Source organism: Aspergillus aculeatinus, assembly GCF_003184765.1.
Source record: "Aspergillus aculeatinus CBS 121060 unplaced genomic scaffold BO66scaffold_48, whole genome shotgun sequence".
Lineage (NCBI taxonomy): Eukaryota > Fungi > Ascomycota > Eurotiomycetes > Eurotiales > Aspergillaceae > Aspergillus > Aspergillus aculeatinus.
In genome coordinates this window covers 297,661-315,998 of record NW_020291517.1, presented here as the reverse complement: position 1 = coordinate 315,998, position 18,338 = coordinate 297,661, and the positions used below count along the sequence as shown (strand labels likewise).

Sequence of the window (18,338 nt, the reverse complement as noted above, 5' to 3'; positions counted from 1 at the left end):
TCCGTCTTGTTCCCCAGAGCCGGGGCAGGGGAGCGATAGTGTGGGACTGGAGCGTGAAATCATGATGTACTGGGGCGGATGCGTTCTCGCCTGCCTGCGATTCTTTTGCATCGTGCATGCGGTTAGTACAGGCTATTCGTCTGTGAGACCCGATCATCATGGCCCCGACCCAGATACCGCAATTGCGGTGAAACAAGCCCTGCGCGCAGTGGGAGGCAAGACCTACAGACTCAACGAGACAGCCTTAACCAAGAGCTTGGTCGACGCCACTCTTTTCTCGATCGAAGCGAGGTACCGCGCGGCTCGCCCAGCATGAAGATTCATCACGCGTAAGCTGACGTTACTCTTCAACTCCCAGTGACTCTAGCACATCGAAACAAGGATCTCTGGATGTCGAAATAGGCCTCGCTGTCATATGCACGTCCTGCTACATCAACGGCTCGGTCAGCGGCTTCCTTACCGTAGAGGACAATCTGAACGTCACCAACCTCGTGGAAAGCATCACAGACGAGCTCGCAAACGTGACAGATGCCGCAATCAACCAGCTCAAGACATTTGCGCGCGACGCAGCGGAGGATTTTGTCGAAGGCGTGACTCACTTCGAACTGGTCGACATGCCCGCCTGGCCAACGCTGGATCTCGACTTCACTCTTAATACAACCCAGGACTTCCCTGGCGTTCATGCTGAGTTGCAATTTGACAATCTGGAGCTGTACCTGGAGCTGGATGTACAGTTGTCGGCCGGTGGAACGTACACTTTGAATCTGTTCACCTCGGAGAGCATCGCGGGTATCTCGATCCCGGGGCTCGACGCGGGCGCACTGTTCAAGGTCTCGCTGGTGTTGGTCGCCGAGGCGGAGGTCGATATTAGTAGTGGGATCCATATCAAATTGGATGACGGGCTGGTGCTTGCGCTCGATCTGTTCAACAAGGGGATGTCGGACATTACACTGTGAGTCTACCCTCATTGTGGGAATCAACCTACGCTGCTCTCCACAATGCAGTGCTGCCAGGGGTGTGCCACTGACGTGAACAGTCCCGGAGGGAAAGTTGAATTCCTGCCGATCGCCATCCAGGGCTACGGAAGCCTCCAGGCCCTCTTACAGCTGGAGGCCAGCGTGGGATTCGACATCGCGCCCGCGGAGTCGCTCTCCGTGCTTCAAGCCGTCAATTTCAGTGCGGGCATTGGCGCAGAGGTCTTCGCTTACGTGGCCGACTTCCAGTTGGAGGTCAATGGCACGACCAGCGAGGACGCCGACTGCGCGTTCCAAGCGGTGGCCGAATATACCCTCGCGGTGGGCGCGGCGGCCGGCGCCACCGTCGCGGTAGATACGTATCAATGGGGGCCCTCGCCCAACACCACCGTGCCGGTCTTCTACACCACCCTCGCCAGTCTCTGCGCGGGCAGCAAGACGACCACGACCGCCTCATCGACGATCACTCCGTCGGCCACGCTCGCGCAGCGCGACGCGAGCCTCGAGACCACGACGCTCTCCACGGTGACCCGGTATACCCTCGTGCAGTGCGCGTCCAGCGGTCTCGTCAACTGCCCCGTCGCGCTCCAGAACACCACATCGATCGAGACCGAGTTGACCACAGTTCTGACCGTGGCGTCCGGGGCAGCAGCGACCTTCCCAGCGAACACGTTCGCCTCGTTGTCGAGTGCCAGCCCCTTTGGATCGGGGGCGCGCACGCTCCTCGCGACCTCCGGAAGCCCGGTGTCTTATATCCCTCCATCGACTCAGACCACTTCGGCCAGCAGTTCAGCGACTGGTAGCGATGGCACGGCAACCCACGAGCACCACCGCAACAACAACAAATTGATCATCGGGTTGAGTGTGGGACTGGGGGTGCCGGCAGTAGCGGCGTTGAGTGTTGCCCTATGGTATGTCGATCCCCTCGTCCCGTGCCGCTATGCACTTCGTGTGAAGTCCATGCTAATGGATCCAGGTGGTTCCTGCGCAATCGCGTGCGTTACACGATCGTGCCGCAGCCTGAGACAACGCGAGATTCTCCGGGGCTAAGCAAAGGGCCAAGAGAGCCGGAGACTACGGAGGTTGTTGAATGAGGGGTGCATTCTCAGGATCTGAATGTCGCTGCATGCCTAACGAAGAATTATGACCACGAAGTAGAAACTATCTTGCCAAAGAATGGTTTGCTCAGCCTTCCTCTGTAGCTGCGACGACAGCAGCGGAGAGCCCCACTACAGTAGAATAATGCGCCGTTCTATGTACCAATTCGAATTGAAGCCCATTAAAGCCTGCATCGGTGCACTTTCCGAGTCGCGTCAGAATTGTGCTTCGTTTCTGTTCCAGTGCGGCGTGCCATGGAATCGGGGGCTAAAAATGATAAGAAGGAAATTTCTTTGTAAAAAATCAGAAGAGACCCAGGCCAGAATTCGAAGAACGAAAAAGTCCCCCGAAGTTGACAGGCGATGGGCCGATTTTGCCCGAAGGCGGAAATTGCGGGCTAGTCCGCTGCCCATGAGCCCGCTAGTCCTTATTTGGAAGTTGGTTACGGCTGGAGCTGGGCGTGAGGCCTGAGGCAGCAATGGCGGAATCCTTGTCCGCTGCCAACTCACTCTTTCCGATGTCTTGATTGATCTACTGTATAGGTATTTACATCTTGATAGTTCTAGACCACAGGCAATCCCCCCGAGACCTTGCCTCGACTCTGTGACCCTAAGACTGTGCTGTCCGCAATTCCAAATAATGTTGCCACACGCCCCCGTCCTCTTGCTTCGGAGGCAAGCCCAACTCGTAAAACGAGAACAACTCCCATCTTGCTCCATTTGTCAGACTGACAAAGAAGAGAGCAAGCCCATGACTAACGTTGCTCCATGGAGTTGGGTTGCCAGGTTCGTATAGCTTGTCAGCATACGGCCGGGGCTGAGGGCAAGTGGACTAGCTCGGTTGGGCTCCGCTAGCCTCGTGCATCAACCCTTATAAGCCGCCGTGGTATCCTGCCAGCTCCTCCTAGCACCCCCGTCAACTTCCAAGCTTGTGCTTCTTCTCGGTGTAATCTTTCGGTAACAATGCCAATCCTACGTCCCACAGGCGATGAACCCCGGCTCCCTGCCCCTCTCGGGGGCCCGCACAAGATGTTCGACGGCTCCTTTGTCATCGAGTTCCTGCAGGTACCCGCCGACTTGGACGCCACCGTCTTGATGCGGGCGACCTATTTTGGCGGACATGCTCTAACGAAGCTGGGGAAACAGCATCCTCAAGTCGGTGTTTCTTCTTTTTCGTTCGTGCATGCAGGTACACGGCAAATGCTAATCCCCACCCAGGCACCTCCACTCCACATCCACTTCTACCAAGCCGAGTCATTCATCGTGGAATCCGGCGCGGCAGGCACTACGACCACATACGGTGTGATCGACACCATCCATACGACCGAGAGAGCATACCCTCAGACTGCATCTCGCAGGGGTCATGCATCACAGCTACCTACGCGATCGGCAGACGGTGTGACGCTCATCCCTCCATACCTTCCGCACAACTTCTGGCCGTGAGCTACTCCCTCCCGGATCATTCCACAATAACACTAATGCCCAGGGCAGGGTATCACCCGACGACCCCTTCTGGTCTACCACCGAAGGCGAAGCATACGCCAGCACCCTCCCTGCAGGCCGACACACCGACACCACCCTCCTGATCTGGGGCCATCCGAAGACGCACACCGGCCCGCCCACGGGCACCCTCGCCAGCGACTTCCCCCCGGACATGGACGCCGCGTTCTTCCTGGGAATGCTGTCCCTCGTCGACGCGGTGCACGGTCAGCGGCTCGCGATGAGCCCCGGGCTGGGGGCCACGCTCATGGCGACGCAGACCGCCAGTGGGGCCGCCATGATCGTCGCGCCCAAGGCGTGGTGGCTGGGGCCGCTGCGCTGGGCGATCCCCTGGTACATGCAGGTGCTCCTGGAGTCGACGCGGAAGGTGTTTGACCGGAGGAGTGTGGTGCAGTTGGTGGAGAATGCTATCGCGAGGGAAGTGGTGAAGAAGCAGTAACGTGTACACTCTGGATATTTCTACTAGTCAATGATTTTTTTGGCATGGTTTTGGAGGCATGCATGCAATTCGGAGCAGTAGACCTAGGACCTCTAACGGCGAGGGACTTGCTGTCATTATGTTGTACCCAACGGGGCTCTCTATATTAAAATTTCTTGGCACAAGAGACACATTTAGTGCGAGGCAGAAGTTATCAATCAGCCGCACTAGTGTCTTGGTAGGTCGTAGTCCAAGCACCGGCATCCACGTTGGCCACGGGCCTGCAGATACGAGATAACGGTTTTGTGCCGTGCTTGCATAGGGCCCCACCGGATGAGGTAGTGTCATAAAGGCATGGTTGAGAAGATAATAGTAAAGCTTGGAGAGACTAGAATCGGCTCACACTATTCATCGTAAAGCCCTATTGAGATGCTAGAAGCGAGATAGGTACCGACCAAGATGTACTGTACGTCTCCATGACGTGATGCCTGAGGCATCAATCACCATCGGCCGCTCAGTTAGTGATGTATAAGCCCAACCAGCAGATTGATAAGCTTGCGGATTACCTAGTACTCACTTGTAACTTGATCCGGTGTGAACCCAATGCATGCTAATGAGGCTTTTATGCTAGGCCCTGTGCTCCCTGTTCGACATGTTCTCGCTAGCAAGCATGACCGGAAGGATGGTGAAACCCGCCTCCCCACTCCGAGCCTCAGGGGAGTCTCCACTCTCTCGTATCGTCAATTTAGTGCCACTTCTTTTGGAGACGGCTCAGGCCCGGCCTATCAAATAGACCCAGTAAGAAGTTACCGCGGCATTTGCCCGATGGCCCAATGGCCCAGGGACCCAACTATAGGAGTCAAACCTATACTACCCAGAGCGGTACCGTGATTCGCAAGAATTCGAGTAGAATCATCATCCCCACACGCGGTGCTAGTCAATATAACACGTCTTGGCAACATCTCGACCGCTTCGCTTTTACGACCCGCGGTCAGAGTCCAGACGGCCCGTAGTATAGTTCGCTTGGTGAAAGATCGCCATCGCGGAGGCAAAAATGGGTATATTAACTCTCTCCCCGCGTGTCGCCTCCACCGACCCTTACGCACTTCCTCCCGTGCATTGCAGCCCTAAACGCTCTGCGTCTATCATGTCCTGCACCTGAGAACCCCACCAGACCCATTGCAATGTACCTGTTACCGCTCGTCGTCGGCCTTGTCGGCCTCTACCTTTTGCTCAAATTCTTCTCATCAACGCGCCGTGCCTCTGCACCCTTGCCTCCGGGCCCCTCGCCTCTGCCACTGGTGGGCAACATCCGCGACCTTCCTTCTCCAGATAGTCCGGACTGGCTGCATTGGCTGAAACATAAGGATGCCTACGGTAGACAAAGCCCCTTCCTAAGTGACGAGCGTCATGCTCACATCCGCATCAGGATCCATCAGCACCGTCTCTGTTCTCGGACAGCGACTCATCATCCTCAACGATGCCAACCTAGCGATTGATCTCCTGGAGAAGCGATCCGCCATCCACTCAGATCGGCCCAAGATGCCATTTGCCGAACTGTGAGACCACCTCACTATCCCCTATAGCCCTGCTCCTTAGGCTAACGAGAGCAGCGCCGGCTGGGGTGACGGGCTGGTCATCCTTCCCTACTCGAGCCGCTTCAAGGCGTACCGCAAGAGCCTGCACCGCGAGATCGGGTCCAAGGCGAGCGTGGCGCGGTTCAACGCGTTGCAGGAGGTGGAAGTGCGGCGGTTTTTGTTGCGCTTGATCAACCAGCCCGAGGATTTGGTGGGACACATTCGCAAGTACGTGCCTCCCTTCTCTGCCCCTGCCCGAAATTCCAGGAAACGCTGACCGTCCAGACTGGCGGGCGCCGTGATCCTCAAGATCGCCTACGGATACTCCATCGACCCGCACAAGCGTGACCCGCTGGTGGATCTGGCCGACGAAGCCGTCGAGCAATTCTCGCTGGCCGTACGCCCGGGAACGTGGATGGTGGATGTTCTGCCGTTCCGTACGTCGTCCCTGCCCCTTCCCTTGTGACTGTCCCATCCATCTGACGCAGACGAAAGTCCGCCATATCCCCGCCTGGTTCCCCGGCGCCGGATTCCAGCGCACGGCGCAGTTCTTCCGCAAACAAAGCCAAGCCGTGGCCGACATCCCGTTCGCCTTTGTGCACCAGCAGATGGCGCAGCCGGGCTACGAGCCCTCCTACGCGTCCAGTCTGCTCGAGGGCAAGGTGCTAGCTCCAGGAACGGAGGAGGAGACGGTCATCAAATGGTCGTCCGCCACACTGTATGCCGCTGGCGCTGATACGGTACCCTTGCCTCTCCCTTTTCCAAATATCGGGTAAAGATACTGAAGCCAACGGGAACAGACCGTATCCACCACAACAACCTTCTTCCTGGCCATGGCCCTCTACCCGGACGTCCAACGCAAAGCGCAGGAAGAAATCGACCGCGTGATCGGACCCGGCCGACTGCCCACAGACGCAGACCGACCGAACCTGCCCTACGTCGATGCACTGGTCAAAGAAGCGCTGCGCTGGCACCCCGTCGGCCCGATGGGGATCCCGCACCGCTCCATGGAGGACGATATCTGCGGGGGGTACCTCATCCCGAAGGGCTCGATCATTCTCCCGAATATCTGGTCAGCCTGCCCCCTTCACGTTAACCCCGCAGACAAACCTTGACACCCCACCCACCCATCCAGAACTAACCCTAGGACTACAGGGCCTTCTGCCACGACCCCGCCGCCTACAAAGACCCGATGACCTTCGACCCCGCCCGCTTCCTGGGCGCCCACCCCGAGCGCGATCCGCATTACCTCGCCTTCGGGTTCGGGCGGCGTGTCTGCCCCGGACGCACCCTGGCGGACTCGAATATCTTCCTGACGGTGGCGCAGACGCTGGGCTCGTGTTGGGTCGGGAAGGCCCTGACCGAACAGGGGGAGGAGGTCGAGGTGCGTCCGGAGTTCTTGCCGGGGACGATTAGCCATCCCGCCCCGTTTGGGGTCCGTGTGACGCCCCGGAGTAAGGAGTATGAGCGCTTGATTCGGGATGTCGAGAGGGAGTTTCCGTGGGAGGTGGAGCATTCCGAGAGGTTGAGGAGGGAGTTCTTCGCGTGAGTTGGGAGTGATGAGTGGTGGGTTGGTGGAGTCCAGTTTACTTTTCGCTAGAAGACTCGTTGTCCGTATTTAGTTGAGCTCCTCGAGGCAAAACCACAAACATCACAAGAGTCCCAAATTGTGTTGCATTTGTCAAAGGCAAGAGACTTCCAGTAAGAATGCGCGACAGAATCAAAAGACAGAAGAAGAGATGAGCCATTGCCCTGCGAGCTGCATTCTGTCGGCGGGATTGCACACAGTCTGAGAGGCTAGTAGCCTTCGTCCCCTTGCTAGGCCAAATGCTTCTTTCGTTCTTCGAGCGGTGGGATGGCCGCAAAGATCGCCGCATAGGAATACTGCGTCCCAACTCCAGCCTCGTTACCATACGTGACATGACTAAACGCCATCTCCGCATGCTTGGGTCGATTCAGCCAGGTGATACCCGGAAGGTAGAGAAATGGCCACGCAGCCATTGTGGTCTATGGAACGTTGTGACGCCTCCGTCAGCAATCGACTCCCTCAAGCCCCCCTCTTTCTTTCACTCGGGGGTGAAAGATCCAAACTCACCTCTCCCGTGGACGAGTGCTCGCCATAATTAGTAGTGCCGTACGGCCACAGGCGTGGCGCGACAAGCGTCCCGCGTTTCCGGTAGAAGTGACCGTCGGACCAATCCACCACTCCTTCTGCTTCTGTTGCTTCTGCTTCATCTTCGACCATTCTATCTGCGACGGTTTTCGCATCTTTGCCCTTTCTGCGTCTCTCGCTATCAATCGAGTGCATGATCCGAGCCCCGCTCCGCACCGCCGACACCCGCCGGATGAGGAGAAGCAGCTTCCAGCGACGGTCCAGATCATATTTTCGGCCATACTCGGCGCCCAGGCACTCGTTGGTCTGGATCTTAGGCAGCTCGCCGCCTCCTTTGAGGTACGTCTCCAGACCCTGATACATTCTGCTGTTGTAAATTGCTTCTTCCCAGTCATCCCAGACTGCGCGGTCATCTTCGCCGAGCACCGGCAGCACGCTGACCTCGGCCCCCAAGCTCTTCAGCACCGAGTAGACCACAAGGTCGGCACCCTTGAGCGCCCGAGGCAGGCGCACGTGTGCGTCGTTGGAGGTGTGCGCGTACGCGTGGGAGCAGAACATCCCGAGGACGCCGCCTACAATTTCTTCTGTGAGCATGAACTCTGGGATATGGCTGTCAAATGTGATGAGGTGATGGAGCACGTACCTTGCTCCATGAAACGGGGGTTAGAGAAGATCTCGTGCACCGCATTATACAATGGGAACGATTGAGGCTGAAGAACCAGGCTGGATGCGTCGATCTTTGCCGTGGGGGCCTGAGTGATGTACAGATTGTACGTCAGCGTCAATCGATGGCCCTCGGTGATAGTCTCGATTTCGTGCTCGCAGTCGCTATAGAACGCGGCCCACTGGATGGCGGATTGGCTGGCATCGCTCCAGTCGAAGGCACTCTGCTGGCCCCTGTGCCGCACCGTCAACCGACCACCCGAGAATTCTGAGGGCAAGCAAACCACCAAGGAGCCGATCTGACTATCGGAGCGGGGGGTGTCGACATGTGTGGCGAAATGGCCCGATGGGCCGGAGTACACCTATCATCATTTTCCGCATCAGTGATTTTTGCGTACACGCCTGGGCTATTGAGGCAGAAAGCATCGGGGGAACACACATTCAACTTGTAAAGTTCCGCATGAAGCTTTCTGTAATGCCGAGCAGATTTGCTCATCACCTTTTTAGAGCCATCATCGTCACGGCCAAGATCCTTCTCGCTGATACCAGGGAGCAGCACATTTTCGACCATCTGCAGGATCCCGAAGTCTGCCGGGTGGAAGCTGGACGCAAAGTTGGCCGGGTCGATCTTCCCCGCCAACCGATAGCTTGGATCCAGGATCTCCTCCCCATTGCGGCCGAAACTGGCGGGCTGGCAGGCAGCCACCAGATCATCCAAGGCGGCCGCGCTGGATTGCGGGACCAGTCCATCTAGCGGCAGAACCAGCTTTCGCGCGGTGGAGTCACTGCGAGCGGCCGACCAGTACACCTGCACAGGACTGGTCGTCGTCGTTGTCGCCGCCTTATCTCCTGACCCGGCCTGGCCACGGTCCACGACAGGAATACTCCCACCGCAGGCGAACAGGGCCGAAGAGTTTTCGTCCTCGATGGCGGTGCGGAGTCGCGTACAGGCTTCAGTGAAGTATCGCCGTCCCATGGTAGCCTCCTCTTCTGCCGTGGTAGGCGGTGCATGATTATCCTGCGACTCGGGATGAGTCCCAGGAAGCCGGACCTCATGCGACCGAAGCAAGCCATCCAAGAGAGCCTTAATATGATGATCGAGCGCAGGGGGTGGTCTGGCATAACGCAATGGCTCGACCCGCTTCAGTCGTTTCAGGATATCGGGATGATCCGCCGAGATGTCCATGTCTTCTGTGAATTCATCTGGCATGAGGCGAGCGAGGTGATGCTTCAGCTCACTTCTGAGCTCTTCCACCTGCTGGGCTGTCTCCGGGGCGAGCGAAGTCACATCCGGCCAACCCTTGATCCAGTCTGCTGTCTTCTCTACCTTCGCGGATCGCCGCAGCGCCCTGATCTTCTCGCTGAACCAGCCCACGCAGGCGTCTAGTTTGCAGTCCTACTCATACGCTTGTCAGTTTTGTGGATGACTCGAGAGGCGGGTAGGGGTGGGGGAAGAGAATTCACATACACGGATCACCGCTGCAGAGACATCAGCTTCCAGATCAGCGAGGGTGCGCATGGGTTTGAGAGGGTCGTCATCGTCTGGGGTTGGCTCCCACTTGGAATTGGAATCCTCGTCCATGGTGAAGGCCGACAGCGAAAATATGTGGCTGGAATGAGATAGCTGCTCCAGGGAACGTGGGATGAAAGCGAGTGTTAGCTTGGAAGAGATTCTTGTTGGAAAGCAGGATTTAGGTTGAATTTATGGCCAGTGGAGTTGTGTTGAGAAGACTGAGGTGAACTGGAAGTGAAGCTCCTCTTGTCTCTGTAGAGACCAGGACGCAAGGCGGGTCACCTGACTGCTGGTGCCTGGCGCTGCCTAGATTCCCCCTGCAGTGTAACATACCCATCATCGCACAGCTGCGATTTGTTAGGTGACGACCTGTCGCTCGATCCCCTTTCAGTTGGTTTACATTTACCTTGGTTGTTTTTGTGATGGATCAGATGTTTCGCATTCTTTTTTGCGGAAATTAATCGCTGTTGATTGCTGCTTATACGCCGAAAGAGAAACGCCTCCCTTCACTAACCCCTCCACCAACGCAAAGAATCAAGCATTCAAAGCGAAGTAGGCAGTAGGCAGCTGTTGCAACGGCCACTGCTTCATAAATCTCTCCCAGTCAACCGGCTCGACATTGGGGTACTTGGCATTATCCGTCTCAGGACCAACAAAAGTCTGTCCATTCACCCAGTAGTAATAGAAGAAGCTATATCACGCAGATCACAATTAGTGCCAACCGTCGATAATGGAAGAGGCTTCAACCAAGAGGGAATCAAGGGACATACAGCGACATGTAGCCGTAGATATTAGCAGGATTCTCCGCCCGCTTCTGGTGCATGGTCTTGTACAACTCGTCCAGGGAGCCCAGTCGTTCAAGGTTGGCCTTGACGCCGTAGACGTTTTCATAGGATTGTGCAATTTCACGGATGGTGGCACGACCACCGAGGACTGAATTTTGAATCCGTTAGTAACCACGTACCCTCGTTTCATCTCCAAGAAACAAGTGAAACATACAGCGAACAACGCCCGTAGCCTCCGCATCCCGGATCACCGCGACAGTAAACTCCGCCGCGTTGTCGTAAGTCGTCCCCTCCATGTACTCGTCGCCCTCACCCCAGTAGCGGAATGTGTGGGTCTGGGGGTCGAGGATGTTGAAAAAGGGGCTGAGCACCGGCTCGATGAACCCGCCGATCAGGATGTGCACCCCCTTGACCTTCTCCTTCGTGTCCAGGTAGGCTTTGACGTGAATCATCGGGTCCTTCGGGAAGAGCTCGCCCAGCTTGAGCTTGGTATAATCCAGAGCCCAGTCACTGGCGACGTAGCGAGGCACCCCGACCTCCTCGCACGCGTCGATCAGAGCCTTCTGGCCCTCCACCATGAGCTTGTCGTCGCCCAGGTAGCAGCACACGATCACGTCGCAGCCCGCCACAAAAGATCGGATCGCCTCTCTGTCAAAGGCATCCCCTTTTAGAAGGGCAACCTTTTCGGATGAGGAGATGGACGCGGGGACCTTGCTGGGGTCACGGCAATAGCCGCGGATGGTGATGTCGGAGTGCTGCAGCAGGTGGCTGACCACCCGGCGAGCGAACTTTCCGGTGATACCAGCAACACCAACGGTAATGGCCATTTTGAAGTTGAGGGACGGGCTTTAAAGATGTTGAGTAGTGGATAGTAAGTAGATAGAAGACGGTTATCATCGTAAGTTGAGAAACAGTCGGCCCTCTTATAGGTTTTGCAACCATGGCGTTTACTAATTCTCGGGTTGAGTCTCAACCCCGAGCTCAAGCTTGGCGGGCGGGTGCCATCCAAATTTGTCTCATTCAGTCGCCACTCGGGAGATGATGAATCATCCCTCGTTATTCATCAGAGCAATGACCCTGTGAGCCAGTCCATGGCAGACGTAGAGCCACCGAAAAACTCCCCCAGACTTTGTGCAACGTCCAGGACGGATTCCGGCGACGGGGTCAAGCCCATCCCGTTTGTGCTGAGGCCGGTGTCCTGTCCTTGTCCTTCCGACGCCCCTGAACTTGGTATCCACTGCCCAGATTTTGCCTGTCGCGGGCTTCTTTCAGCGTTGATGGGGAGATACCTCGTGGATTGGCGTGTTTTCTTCCTCCGCAGATCGGCCGCGCGCTCCATCAACCGCGCTAGTGGTTTCTGCAGCATATCGTTCGTCTTGACGTCGTCGTGCTGCCACTGATCGTAAATCTGGGTGACAGCTTCCCAGGCATGATCTGTGTCGGGCGAGATGGGACGATTGCACAGCTCGGAAAGAAGGTATGCCACGACGTGTCGGTGCTTGTAGCTTTTGCTGAGCCACGCCCACTGCGAGATGCGCACGTCCCGGTGGAGCAGGTTGGCGAATTTGACCGTCTCGACCGCCATGCGGAAGATCTCATCGTTGGTGGTGGTGGTGGTGGTGGTGGTGGGCTCTGCGGGTGCAGCAGTGAGGCGCGTCACCAGCCATGCTTTCGACAGCGTCAGCCGGGCGATGACCGCCGTGATCCACTGAATCGGGCTGTCCAGATCCAGTCGCTGTAGGTACTTGGTCTCCAGATAGGCCTCTAAGTCGTGCAATCTAGTTTTTCTCTGCTCCGAGGACATCGCATCGACCCCCTCGTCGAAAGACTTGCTGGGCCAGTAGAGGTAGGTCATCATTTCGCAGTGCACAATGCAGAGCGTGATATCGCTGAAGCCCAAGCTTGGGAGTGGCATCGTGGCTAACTCCGGCGCCATCACCTCGATGTCAATATTAGATGGGATTTGCGTGTCAAACATCTCCGGTCGGATCTGCGTATCTGTACCCTGGTCCTCGGAGCAGAGCATGTCGAGAATGCAAATATGCCACCATAGTCGGCGACGCATCTCGATCTCGAAAGGACTCAGGCCCAGACGTTGACCATCACGATGCAGCCCCTGCCGCTGTGCGACCCGTACGACTATGGCACTTTCCGCCCAAACAAGCCTCGAGTCACCGCATCGGCGAAGACAGAGAAGAAACAAAGTGGCGGCCTGCAAGACGTGGATGTCCTGGGTACTGATCAGGTTCGCCCTTGCTATGGCGTGCTCCGTGGCAAGTTTGTAGTTCTCGATACACGTATCATGCGGCTCATCAAATAGTGAGATGCATTGGCGTGGCGTCATGCTCACCACGGCTGCGAAGCACACAGCCGATATGAGCGCTCCTTGTTCAGGATCTAGGTTGTCGTTGTCCTGTGCCGCCTGCAGGATTATGGACTCCATCGAGCGCAGGTGCAGGAGGGCAATCATAGGAGCTACATTTACCCGGTAAATCTCCCACAGTGCCTGTAGCTGGGATACTGGCAAAGGCGTCATCGAAGCGCTCGGACTATGGCCTGGTGCTGCGTGATCGGACCCCAGAATTCCTATGGACGGTACTGGCGCTGGACCAATTTTGCTGGGGCGCAGTCGAGGGTCAATATCCTCCTCTGAGGATTCATCGCATACTTCCTGCAGTTCTCGGATCTGTGAATTATTGGTGAGCCTGCGTACTATTCTCTCAACGAGAGGAGCCTACCTTATCCCCGAGAATGACCGAGGCCTCATCCCCAACATACCGGGTCCGTCCGCCCTGCACGACCAGCCGACCGCGAGAAGTCGTAGCCAGTCCCTCTACATCGCTCCGCGAGCCGGCCTCAGTGGCAGGCTGGGATGCTTGATCCAACTGATCATCTGGCCTCGCCCCGGAGCGCAGCCTCTCGACTTCGGCCTCTAATTCCTTGAGATGGGCCAAAATCTCGGCGACGGGCGGGCGTCTCAGCTTCCGAGGGGCTCGTTTCTCTCCCGGATGGATGCATTCGAGGCCAGCCTTGGCGCATCGACCGCAGGGGCTCTTCTTGTCGCAGCCCACCTTCCGCTGGTTGCACCGAATGCAGCTCCGTTTGGATCCGCTGGTCTTCCGGTCGGACCCGGGCGGCATCCTTACGCGGGGCGTGGTAGACGTTTATTTAAACAAGAGGCCACAAAACTAGGTTATTTGAGGGGATAGCGTAGATAAATCAGAGGATTATTGCAAGTGAAAAGAGAAACGAGCGGTAGTGTTTAGGATGTTTAGAATAGGGATGAAGATGAAGTTATCTTCGCCGCGATGATCGACGCGAGGAGACAGACGGCTGCTTCCGCTGAGTCATCCTGCATGTATCCGCCTTTTTCTTCTTCCGCACAATTCCCTGCACAACCAGAATCTTAAGCGCATTAACCGTAGCATAAAATTATTACAACTTAAGAGTAAACAACAATTTGCTAGTTTACATTCGTCTTCAAACAGAATCCCCAGAAACAACCTCCCGGGGTCCCCTCACTTTTTCATCTCAAACTCACTCTCCGTCTCCAACCACGTCCCAAAATCCTTCAGCTCCGAGTGCATCCGCCGCAATTCGGGGATATCCGCCTTGTACCCCTCATCGTGGAACCACTTGAACATGTACCCCATATCCTTCATCGACGCCATGAACATGGAGCACAGCACCCGGAAGGTCGACGGGATGGGCTGCCCCGTCTTTCGCTCAAAGATCTCAACCATCTGGTCGTAGGTGATCTCATCGCCCGCCAGGGAGAGCGCCTTGCCCGCCCAGGCCTCCGGGTGCAGGAAGCCCTCGGCGCCAAAGTAGCCGATATCGCTGGTGGCCACCATCTGCAGCGGCTTGCCCTTGAGCGCCATCTTGAAGCAGGTGGCAAAGACCTTGCCGAAGAAGCCCGGCACCAGGTTCTCGAAGAACGCCGTCGGGCGCAGGATGAACCACTTCATCTCGGTGCCCTTGGACTTGTCGACCAGGTACCGCTCGATGTTGTGTTTGTGCTGGAAGTGGGGGATCTTGGTCGGCGTGGTGGACGAGGCCTCGCCGCCACGGTCGACCGAGCTGTACACGAAGAACTTGACGTTCTGCTTCAGGGCTTCGTCGACGAGGGCTTTGCCCTGGGGTTCTTCCTGGGAGCCGTTCCCAATTGCCACCTAACGTGTCTGGTCAGCGCGACTGGGGCCTATCACTGGGTGAGGAGTACGTGAGCGGTACCTGGACACTGTAGACCCCCCAAATCGGGGACTCGGTGGCTTTGTGCGCATTGTCAAAGATCCCCGCGGGGTTGTCGAGATTGCCCTCAACGAGCTTGACCTTGGACGAAAGTTGGCGCAGTTGGTGGGCGACCCCGGAATTGGAGTTTCGCGTCACGGCGAGGATCTCGTAGGGTGCATTTCTGGCGACGAGATTTTTGATGAGCGCGCTGCCTTGCTTGCCGGTCGCACCGGTCACCAGGATCGCTGCCATGAGATCGAGTGTTGAGATTTGGCTCTTACTACTGTCGGGTACGTGAGATCGCGCTACTAGTAGTTATATGTCTTCCGGAGGCGGCTTCAGCAGAGGAAACAGGAATTGTCCTTCTTCAGTACAGAATAATTACAAAGCTAGCTTTGGAATCAGAGCAGCAACTGCAACAGAGGTGAGGACGACAGAAGACAAAGAAAAGAAAAATACGAGGGTTTGGGTTGTGCAGCAGGGGTGTTGACCTCATTACGAAACCTCGGGGTGAAGCTCAAGGCCGAGATGATTCAGCTCCCTCCCATTTCGACGGGCTTCTTCACCTCGGTCGGAGAAAACAGCCAAGAGGCCGACGAAGAAGATTCTGGGTCGGTGGATTGGCTGGCAGTCAATAAGCAGAACAGCGGGCTTTTTTAGCTTTTCTTTCCAACGTTAGTGGCAAGACTTACACTGGACATGGACTTCATGCAGAGGGAGATACTCACATGACATCGCCTGTCGCCCTGACTTGGTGAGAATGTCCACTTCACTGACCGATCCGAGATCGAGAAAAGCTGTGAGAGCTAGTAATCCTTTCTCTGGCTCGAGTGTTGTGACCCTGGCCTCTCGTCCGACTCACTCACTACAGGCACCACGCACCACATAAGATTCTTGTGGTACTTTGTGGATGTCAACGCGAAGGTACGAGTCACGGAATCGAGAATTTCTATCATGCTTGCACCGGCTAACAAGACCACAGTAGAACTCTGCTTGCACGTCTGACGTGGGTCAAGATGTCCGTCACGAAGAATGTCTCGAGCAGTGCAGTGTCTGCAAGAAGTGCTCAAATTAGGGCGGGCAGCCCATTTCGGCAAGGGAGCAGCCAACTCAACAACCACAGACCGACCCTAGCCCCAACGCCCAGAAACCCTTGATCCTTCGAAGCCTGGGGACTATGTCTAAAGCAGGGTCCTTTGATTCTGCCTAACAAATGTAATCCTGGACCCTTGGAACACACCAATCCCATATTCAGGGGGCAGACACGGCGGGCAGTGCGGAAGATCGTCGTCGCACTAAGAAATGAGGCCCAGCGGATTCCTCCCAATCACCGTCCATCCCCCAGTTTTGGGCCCATCTGGCCCCCAAAAAAGCAGCACTATTTCTGGCCAAAGAAGTGTTTCAAAAGCAAGCACAGTCCAATCATGCGTCTGCGACTCATCCAGCAACAAAGACACATGTTGGTGGGCGGTATTTGTGCCGGGGACAAAGAACCGTTCGCCCGGGCGACAACAATGCTAAATACCCTGCAGACCCTGCACACCCCTGCTGGTTGTTGACTTACCCAGTATTACAACTCACCTTGTCATTGAGTATTGAATCGAAGCTACGATGATCGTCAAAGCCTCGCTCACATCCCTGCTCTGCCTCCAGGGCGCCCTCGCGGCCACCGACTACCTCTCCCACGCCAAAGCGGCGGTGACGACCCTGCAGAAATGGTACAACCCGAGCACGGGGCTGTGGGACACGACCGGCTGGTGGAACAGCGCCAACTGCCTGACGGTGCTGGCGGACCTGACCGCGCTGGACGCGAGCCAGCTGGGCGCGAACGCCGCCGTCTTCGCCAACACCCTCACGCGGGCGCAGGGGTCGACCGCCGCGCGCGCCGTGAAGCGCGAGGCCCACGCCCGCGCCCACGCCAGCCGCAGCAACACCCACCGCCTCACGCGCCGCGCCTACCCCGGCTTCATCAACGACTACTACGACGACGAAGCCTGGTGGGCGCTGGCCTGGATCGCGGTGTACGACCGCACGCAGGAGACGCGCTACCTGAGCACGGCGGCGAGCATCTTCGCCGACATGACGACGGGCTGGAACGCGACGTGCGGCGGCCTGTGGTGGGACAAATCGCACACGCAGAACGGGGCGATCGAGAACGAGCTCTTCCTCAGCGTGGCGGCGCACCTGGGGCGGCGGGTGCCCGCGCAGGCGGGGTACTATAAGGAGTGGGCGGCGCAGAGCTGGGGCTGGTTCGCGCGCAGCGGGCTGATCAACGACCAGCACACGATCAACAACGGGCTGGACCTGGGCAGCTGCCGCAACGACGGCGGCACGGTGTGGACCTACAACCAGGGGGTGATTCTGGGGGCGCTCGTCGAGATGACCCAGCTGTTCGGGGACGCGTCGTATCTCTCCACGGCGCAGCAGATCGCGGGCGCGGCGATGAGCGCGCTCGCCAACGCGGACGGCGTGCTGACCGAGCCGTGCGAGCCAAATTGCACCGGCGACGCGCCCCAGTTCAAGGGCGTGTTTATGCGCAATCTGGCGGTGCTGTACAAGGCGGCGCCCAGTGAGCAGATCCGCAGCTTCCTGCTGAAGAATGCGGATAGTATCTGGGAGAAGGACCGGGGCGATGGCGATGCGCTGGGGGGGACTTGGTCGGGCCCGTTTGCGAGCGCTGATGCCTCGACGCAGAGCTCCGCGTGTGATGCGCTCGTCGCCGCCGCTGCTGTTAGTGAATGATGGTTATGGGTTCATTCGATCAAGTTGATTTAATTTGTCTCTTGTTGTACTTGCTTCCATGTTCTTTAGTCGATTGGTTGTATATAAAGAAAGGGTTATGTGTGAGGAAGTGCCTGGCGCTCTTAGATAAAAGCCTCACAGTAACATCCCGGCTACAGGAAGGTATACCATCTAGTTCATAATGTACTCTTGAGAACAGCGTCAATCTTCACGCGAGACAACAGCAGATCTTATGCCCATATCATGCATCCACGCAAGCTGATTACTAATTATGCATCTCACAAGTCCCTCGTTCAGTTGACCAAGCACCGTACAGAACCTGGTTGATGTACCAACTAAAAGGCTCCTACGTGATCAATTTCAGCAGTAGATTAGCAATTTAACCGTTGTGTGATCAATTCAAGATGGTATCGAGCGTGTCAAGTCGTGCGGGCACCAAGCTTTTGATGGAAATGCATGCCCTGGGCCTTAGATCCGTCGCTCAAATTCCGCATCCATCAGCCCAATGGCAGTCCAAACCAAAGACCGAAGTCAAAAACATGGGCAAATTGCATGAGTTCCGACCTCAAGTGATTTTCCGCAATACCCGCAGGATATCCCCATATTTTGATCCAGCGGAGAAATGAGGAGTCGATGGAATCTGCAAAAAAAGGGCAAGCTTTGCCACGCGATCCGCCGATAAGACCCATCACATCCTCCCTCAATTCCATTGGCCCATCCACC

The 18,338-nt window shown here is 56.7% G+C and overlaps 8 protein-coding genes across 8 annotated transcripts; 4 read left to right on the top strand and 4 right to left on the bottom strand.

Moving 5' to 3' along the window:
* Positions 1–177: 177 nt before the first annotated feature.
* Positions 178–2,283, top strand: BO66DRAFT_394451 (uncharacterized protein; the record flags this gene model as incomplete). The annotated part of the gene is made up of 3 exons (XM_025647993.1): positions 178–952; positions 1,037–1,885; positions 1,951–2,283. Coding segments are annotated over exons 1-3 (1,301 nt in total), but the record flags the coding sequence as incomplete, so codon positions are not given.
* Positions 2,284–2,858: 575 nt separating this feature from the next.
* Positions 2,859–4,031, top strand: BO66DRAFT_474066 (uncharacterized protein). The gene is made up of 3 exons (XM_025653109.1): positions 2,859–3,226; positions 3,290–3,510; positions 3,563–4,031. The coding sequence occupies exons 1-3, from the start codon at positions 3,035–3,037 to the stop codon at positions 4,008–4,010; spliced, it is 861 nt and encodes a 286-aa protein (XP_025500577.1). The 5' UTR covers positions 2,859–3,034; the 3' UTR covers positions 4,011–4,031.
* A 489-nt stretch (positions 4,032–4,520) lies between these two features.
* Positions 4,521–7,115, top strand: BO66DRAFT_474065 (cytochrome P450; the record flags this gene model as incomplete). Its single annotated transcript, XM_025653108.1, has 8 exons — positions 4,521–4,979; positions 5,115–5,366; positions 5,419–5,548; positions 5,603–5,794; positions 5,852–6,003; positions 6,062–6,306; positions 6,367–6,638; positions 6,722–7,115. Exons 1-8 carry the CDS (start codon positions 4,823–4,825, stop codon positions 7,113–7,115), a joined length of 1,794 nt encoding a protein of 597 aa, XP_025500576.1. The 5' UTR covers positions 4,521–4,822.
* A 268-nt stretch (positions 7,116–7,383) lies between these two features.
* BO66DRAFT_474064 (2OG-Fe(II) oxygenase) lies at positions 7,384–10,003 on the bottom strand (the record flags this gene model as incomplete). Its single annotated transcript, XM_025653107.1, has 5 exons — positions 9,811–10,003; positions 8,782–9,738; positions 8,323–8,704; positions 7,662–8,251; positions 7,384–7,573 (listed from the first exon to the last, which is right to left on the bottom strand). Exons 1-5 carry the CDS (start codon positions 9,922–9,924, stop codon positions 7,385–7,387), a joined length of 2,232 nt encoding a protein of 743 aa, XP_025500575.1. The 5' UTR covers positions 9,925–10,003.
* A 330-nt stretch (positions 10,004–10,333) lies between these two features.
* BO66DRAFT_170470 (NmrA-like family protein) lies at positions 10,334–11,585 on the bottom strand. Its single transcript, XM_025642299.1, has 3 exons — positions 10,855–11,585; positions 10,626–10,788; positions 10,334–10,546 (listed from the first exon to the last, which is right to left on the bottom strand). Exons 1-3 carry the CDS (start codon positions 11,465–11,467, stop codon positions 10,390–10,392), a joined length of 933 nt encoding a protein of 310 aa, XP_025500574.1. The 5' UTR covers positions 11,468–11,585; the 3' UTR covers positions 10,334–10,389.
* On the bottom strand, positions 11,586–13,905 carry BO66DRAFT_170469 (Zn(II)2Cys6 transcription factor). The gene is made up of 2 exons (XM_025642298.1): positions 13,379–13,905; positions 11,586–13,326 (listed from the first exon to the last, which is right to left on the bottom strand). Exons 1-2 carry the CDS (start codon positions 13,778–13,780, stop codon positions 11,704–11,706), a joined length of 2,025 nt encoding a protein of 674 aa, XP_025500573.1. The 5' UTR covers positions 13,781–13,905; the 3' UTR covers positions 11,586–11,703.
* A 253-nt stretch (positions 13,906–14,158) lies between these two features.
* Positions 14,159–15,287, bottom strand: BO66DRAFT_474061 (nucleoside-diphosphate-sugar epimerase family protein; the record flags this gene model as incomplete). The annotated part of the gene is made up of 2 exons (XM_025653106.1): positions 14,874–15,287; positions 14,159–14,812 (listed from the first exon to the last, which is right to left on the bottom strand). The coding sequence occupies exons 1-2, from the start codon at positions 15,123–15,125 to the stop codon at positions 14,159–14,161; spliced, it is 906 nt and encodes a 301-aa protein (XP_025500572.1). The 5' UTR covers positions 15,126–15,287.
* A 1,159-nt stretch (positions 15,288–16,446) lies between these two features.
* On the top strand, positions 16,447–17,809 carry BO66DRAFT_380940 (Six-hairpin glycosidase). Its single transcript, XM_025645932.1, has one exon. The coding sequence runs from the start codon at positions 16,485–16,487 to the stop codon at positions 17,613–17,615; it is 1,131 nt and encodes a 376-aa protein (XP_025500571.1). The 5' UTR covers positions 16,447–16,484; the 3' UTR covers positions 17,616–17,809.
* The last annotated feature ends 529 nt before the right edge of the window (positions 17,810–18,338 follow it).

Excerpts from the sequence above, each read along its gene's own strand:
- BO66DRAFT_170469 (XM_025642298.1), bottom strand. The coding sequence starts at position 13,780 with ATGCCGCCCGGGTCCGACCGGAAGACCAGCGGATCCAAACGGAGCTGC. Across the intron at positions 13,327-13,378 it reads CGGTCATTCTCGGGGATAAG|ATCCGAGAACTGCAGGAAGT; the intron begins GTAGGCTCCTCT and ends AATAATTCACAG.
- BO66DRAFT_474066 (XM_025653109.1), top strand. The coding sequence starts at position 3,035 with ATGCCAATCCTACGTCCCACAGGCGATGAACCCCGGCTCCCTGCCCCT. Across the intron at positions 3,227-3,289 it reads TGGGGAAACAGCATCCTCAA|GCACCTCCACTCCACATCCA; the intron begins GTCGGTGTTTCT and ends ATCCCCACCCAG. Across the intron at positions 3,511-3,562 it reads CTTCCGCACAACTTCTGGCC|GGTATCACCCGACGACCCCT; the intron begins GTGAGCTACTCC and ends TGCCCAGGGCAG.
- BO66DRAFT_380940 (XM_025645932.1), top strand. The coding sequence starts at position 16,485 with ATGATCGTCAAAGCCTCGCTCACATCCCTGCTCTGCCTCCAGGGCGCC.
- BO66DRAFT_170470 (XM_025642299.1), bottom strand. The coding sequence starts at position 11,467 with ATGGCCATTACCGTTGGTGTTGCTGGTATCACCGGAAAGTTCGCTCGC. Across the intron at positions 10,789-10,854 it reads GGCTACGGGCGTTGTTCGCT|TCCTCGGTGGTCGTGCCACC; the intron begins GTATGTTTCACT and ends TTCAAAATTCAG. Across the intron at positions 10,547-10,625 it reads ATCTACGGCTACATGTCGCT|CTTCTTCTATTACTACTGGG; the intron begins GTATGTCCCTTG and ends TGCGTGATATAG.